General features: G+C 35.5%; 1 protein-coding gene across 1 annotated transcript in view; it reads right to left on the bottom strand.

Moving 5' to 3' along the window:
- LOC145245881 (unconventional myosin-Va-like) overlaps positions 1 to 6,000 on the bottom strand; it is a 223,417-nt gene that overhangs the window by 104,459 nt on the left and 112,958 nt on the right. Inside the window, exons 16-17 of the mRNA XM_080107602.1 lie at positions 4,808 to 4,933; positions 2,626 to 2,723 (exon numbers count right to left, since the gene is read on the bottom strand). Coding sequence (XP_079963728.1) covers positions 2,626 to 2,723; positions 4,808 to 4,933 — 224 coding nt within the window. The remainder of the gene's footprint in view (positions 1 to 2,625; positions 2,724 to 4,807; positions 4,934 to 6,000) is intronic.

Below are 6,000 nucleotides of genomic sequence, written 5' to 3'. Positions count from 1 at the left end.
GAACTTGGTAAATGGCTGGTTGATCTTCTTAAACCTGTGCTTTCTTTTTATTCGGTCCATTGTATCTCTGATTCTTTTCAATTCGTATCTCAGATACAAAAATTACCTTTATCTAAAAATACCGAGTTCTTGGCTTCCTTTGACATTAATAGTCTTTTTACTAATATACCTTTGGATGAAACCATTGGTATTTGTGCTGACTATCTGTACCGTGGCCCTTTAAAATCTCCACAATTTCCTGAACGAATTTTCGTTGAACTGATGGAACTTGCTACTAAATCAGTCTCCTTTAGTTTCAACAACATTATGTACCGTCAAATTGATGGGATATCTATGGGTAGCCCTCTTGGTCCTTCGTTAGCCAACATTTTCGTTGGATTTTTGGAAAACGAATTATTTTCCAAAATTACTAAGCCAGCATTCTACACACGCTACATTGATGATACTTTTGCATGCTTTCCCTCTTGGAGTGAAGCCGAACAGTTTCTTTGTCTTCTTTGCAACCTGCATCCATCTTTACAATTTACTATGGAGGTTGAAGACTGTAGCTCTCTCCCATTCCTCGACGTTCGTGTTTCTAAAGTTGGTACTACGTTTGAGACCTCTGTTTATAGAAAACCTACATTTACAGGGCTCTATCTTAATTGGTTTTCTTTTGCCCCTCAGTCTAGAAAAATAAACCTCATTAGCGCTCTTACGCATCGTGCACTTATGATTTGTTCACCAAACCGTCTCGATACGGAACTTGAGGAAATCACAAATATTTTTCTTAATAATGGATATCCCATTAATATAATAAAATCTACTATTGAACGTAAAATTACTACATTTAATAGTGGTAAACATATTGGTCCATCACGTTGTCCCATTTATCTAAAATTACCATGGTTGGGTCCTGTTGGCCTTCATATTGTTGAAAGGATTTCTTCTGCTACTCAACGTTGTTTTCCAGCTACTATGCTTAGAGTAGTTTACACAACTCGAACCTTTTTCTCTTCTTTTCGTAAAGATGTTTTGCCAACCATTCAAAAGAACTCTGTTGTTTATAAATTCGTTTGTCAGTGTGGAGCTGACTACGTTGGCAAAACATCCCAAAGATTAGAAATGAGAATATCCCATATCCCTCGGGATATTCGACTACACCAGGTTTCGAGAACATCCGGGCACTCCCAAGCTCATGAGTCCGCCATTGGTAATCACCTGTTGAGTATAAATAGGTGTGCCGATCAATATTCCGATGGGTGGTTTTCTGTTCTATACAGTGCGAGGTCGAACTATCATCTCAATATTATTGAGGCGTTAGTTATTAACAACTCTCGACCTAGCCTGTGTAGACAAAAGATTCTGAAACATCAGTTGGAGATATTCATTGATTTAAAACCACCTGAACAGTGAGATATTTTTTTTTTTTTTTTTTTTTCCCCACTGTTCTTCCAACTGAAACCAAAATTCCCTTCTTCCCTCATTCGTTTTCTTAGTTTTTAATTTATCATTCTGACGTTTCCTCTTAGAGGGTCAGACGATAAGGCCTTAAGGAAATTTTAATAATTTCACCTGCCCATTTCTTGTTTTTTGGTATTTAAATTAAATTATGTTTCCTCTGAAATTTCTCCTTCCATTTTGCTGTACCAAAAATTTACTTATATATGCATGTATATATATATGCGTGTATATATATATATGCATGTATATATATGCATGTATATATATACGTGTATATATATATGCGTGTATATATATATGTGCGTGTATATATATATGCATGTATATATATATGCGTGTATAAATATATATATATGCGTGTATATATATATATGCGTGTATATATATATATGCGTGTATATATACATGCGTGTATATATATATGCGTGTATATATATATATGCGTATATATATATATATATATGTATATATATATATATATATATATATATATATATATATACATATAAAATGAAAATTACAATTGAATTTACCAAAATGATCCAAGATGGTAAAATTAAAGTAAATTATAAATATTAAAGAATTAATATTTATAAAATTATCTCAGCCAGATATAAAAGCTCGATAATACCAAATAGGAAATAGAGCTTATAATATGAGCAAACAGTTAATGAAATATGTTAAAAAACACTTTGAAATGAGTTAAAAACATATTTAATCTGAAAAGGAAACACTAGATAAATGGATAATCCTTAATCCGCGGAGTTTCGAAGAAATATTCCCTCTGCTTAACTTATTTTGTTTTCAAGTAAGATCTTTGACTTATTTGTTGTTTCATCAAATACTTCTGCATGCAAAATCCGTTCCTGCATTTTGCTAATTCCTACCCTCTGATGAGAAGGAGAGTATTTCTTCGAAACTCCGCGGATTAAGGACTATCCATTTATCTAGTGTTTCCTTTTAAGATTAGATATGTTTTTAATTCATTTCAAAGTGTTTTTTAACATATTTTATTAACTGTTTGCTCATATATATATATATATATATATATATATATATATATATATATATATATATATAAATCAATTTCAAACTTCCACACTCCCACTAATTTTCTTTGAAATATACTTCATCCCATGAAGGCTAATTCTATCTCTAAAATAATTTATAAAGAATATATACTTAAATGGTTTCTTGTCATCATTTGGTTTGATGCACCGCACATAGTGAGGGTTTGTGCTCGAAAGCGTTTTCATCAAACTGTTCAAGGATTCTTTGAACTAAAAAAAGACATAAAAATAAATTCGAATAAACATGAACGCTATCACACTGAAACCCCGGGATACGACATTTAAAAATTAGTAACAAAATACAGTACAGTATATAATACACATGTATATAAGCAAATACCATTATAAATAACACCGTAAGGCGGGACAATCACCTAACCAGGGGCACATTGTAACCTGAAAAACGTATCCTAGGGCCACCGCATCCCGAGGGGTACTGCCCTATGTTACTATCACTAATCATAAAAAGTTAGGTACGATGTGTATGTGTTTATATATTTGTTTGACTATAGTGGAATGGATGTACGACTCAATCATGTTGACACACCGGTTCTCGCCAGATCACTGAAGTTAAGCAACGTTAAGCCTGGCCAATACCAGATGGATGACCATTTGGGAAGGCTAGGCGCTGTATGTACCTTCTGGGAAGGTTGGGCATGGTGCCAACACCCTCACCCTGTAAAAAGAACTCCTCGCTACAAAAACATCTACAAAAGTTGTAGATGGCCTATGCCCCTTCAGGGGCTCAAGGTCTATGGATGGATGGATAGTGGAATGGGGCCGCAAATGGATGGTAATATTTAATGCTAGTAAAACTAAGCTGCTCTCCTTTAACAATTACAAGACACCTCTCCAACTGTCTATATCCATGACAAATAGCACCCTACCTGAGAATTCTACCTTGAAACTCCTCGCCCTAACATTTGCGGGCAATATGAACTGGAACAAATACATAGAGGACATTGCAAAGGCTGCTGCAAAAAAGGTAGGCTCTCTCTATCGAGCTAGAAGACTACTCACACCTGAGAGTATCCTGTACCTCTACAAGGCCACCATTCGCCCATGCATGGAGTATTGTTGCCTGATCTGGGCTGGTGCATCTACCACTAGTCTCTTCCTCTTAGATAGGGTCCAAAAAAGAGTTGTCAATCTAATCGGTCCCACTTTGTCAACTAAGCTCCAGCCCCTGTCCCATCGCCGCAATATTGCATCACTGCGCCTGTTTTACAAATATTTTAATGGAATGTGTTCTGATGAACTCGTTTCACTTGTACTCTCTCGACGTACATATCCCCGACAAACCTGCTTAGCAATAAGATCCCACCCCTTCACTGTTGATGTCCTTAAATACCAGAAAGCTTTCTATTCTAATAGTTTCTTCCCTCGAACAGCTAGACTTTGGAATTTCCTTCCTGCTGCCTGCTTCCATAGCTGTACTGATATGCAGAAGTTTAAATGTTAGACAAACAAATATCTTGTTAATCTTTAATCTTAGCCCCAAATAGTAGCCCCTCACGTCCAAGTGGTGATATGCTTTGTAACGGGTGAACATGAGTAAGAAAAAAAATGTATAGGATTTACTGCTAAACCAATTAACAGATCATTATGAATTTTGGAACATAGCTGCTAGGCGTAAGGTGTCGTAATGTTGTCTGTATGTAGTTTAATTTAGTTTTATGCAAAGCGAAAAAAGAGAAAATTGAATCCTTTTGTGAAAATTAAAATTTCTCCGAGTTTCGGTAAAAATTTTAACAATAATTAATTATTAATAAATATTCCCGAAAAGCACAAAGAAACATCACATGGAATCATGAAAACTGAAGCTGTAAAAAATACCCCGCCTTTTTTTTCTTCTTCTATGGGTGTCACGATAAATGGGCACCACGCCAAATAATGAGGATCAAGGACTGAGGGGAGAAAGCACTAGTCAGACCTCCATTAGATGAGTGCAAAGAAGACTGAAACCTTAGGAAGGCTTATTGCCACTCAAATTCCAGTGAAGATCAAAGGTCGCTGCCAACGAGAAATCAATAGTAAGTGGCTGTTGTGATAAACCAAATTCTTTTGCAAAGGTTATCGAAAGAGGTGGAGAGTTCTGGAAATCTGGGGAGACTTGTCACTTAGACTCCAGGTAATACCACAAAATAATTTTCAAAGAGCAATCTTTGATAATGGCTTGTGACTATTAGTGAGTAAATAATAATAATAATAATAATAATAATAATAATAATAATAATAATAATGGTAATGTCTAAAGAATAGCAAATCATGGTGATATATTAATAAATACAAACCTGAGATCCGACAGTTTGTTTGTGTTTTTTGGATTTCTTAGATTGATTGAAGTAGGATTCTTCTGAGATCGCTGACAGTTTTCTTTCTGACTTTTCTTCCTGAAATAATTCTCTAACAAAAGGATTCTGAAAACAAAACAAAAGAAAGAAATAAAAATGAACATTATTCTTAAATATTGGACAGGTATATCATCTTCTATAATATAAATCTTACCTGTCTGTTTAAATGTATGCATGTACGTTTGTATGTTTGCCTAAAATTTTCGACAGAGACGACGGATTTTCACAAGATCGGTATTGTTTTGAAGCCTGACCCTTCGGACGATAAATATTGAAAAATTGGCTAAAAACATTAATTCCTTCACGCTCACCTGGGAACTCTTCTACAAGGAAGGGTCGCTTTTTTCACCGATATTTTCGAAAGTTATCGTCTCCTTTTCAATTGACTAGCCTTAATTTAAACCTACGTCACTTCCGGTTTGGCAATGGGAGCAACAGCAAAGTCGTCACGTTTTTTTTTCACATTCTTTTCCTCCTTCGCGGTACAGGTTCGAGCCTGCCTGCCTGCTTACTACCACATTTTTTTTTTGCTCAACACACACCTTCAAACACCTGAGCTAAGCTGGGTGCCCAGGCTAGTCTTCCATATATTTTAATTAAAGCTGAGTTAACAAACGCTTTGAGATTAAAAGGAAATGTAACAGGTGAAAAGTCAGCAGAGATAAACTTTCTGTATTTTTATGCTTCACTATCTCTGGTTAGACATTTTTTTTATTCTCTTCTTTTGAAGATGGGAACGCTGGGTATTGGGCAGCCAAACCAGCTGCCAACATTGCCCTGCTTTTTATTGAAACCAACCGAGAGCTCTTTTTTTAGTATCCTCGTTGTTCCCTTAAGTGCAATTGTCTGGATTTCTTTTGCACTTGGTTCACCGGTAATATTAGTTAGATAGGACTTCAGGTTCTTCTTCATAAGCCCTGTGGCACCTGTAATAACTGGTATGATTGATATCTCCAAGATTTCGGTTTCTTTTCACATCATACTTAAGACCTTGATATTTGGTCTGTTTCTTCCCTTTCAGCTCTGTTCAGACCTCCATCATTAGAGACACTCACTTCAACCAAGGTTGCAACTCTCTCTGACTTATTCCATATAACTATGTCAGGTTTCACAGCCGTATTTTCAAGGCTATA

Source organism: Euprymna scolopes, chromosome 23, assembly GCF_053919585.1.
Source record: "Euprymna scolopes isolate OS-2025 chromosome 23, ASM5391958v1, whole genome shotgun sequence".
In the NCBI taxonomy this organism is placed as follows: Eukaryota; Metazoa; Mollusca; class Cephalopoda; order Sepiida; family Sepiolidae; genus Euprymna; species Euprymna scolopes.
Note: the sequence above shows the minus strand (reverse complement) of the source record. Positions and strands in the feature narration are given on the sequence as shown.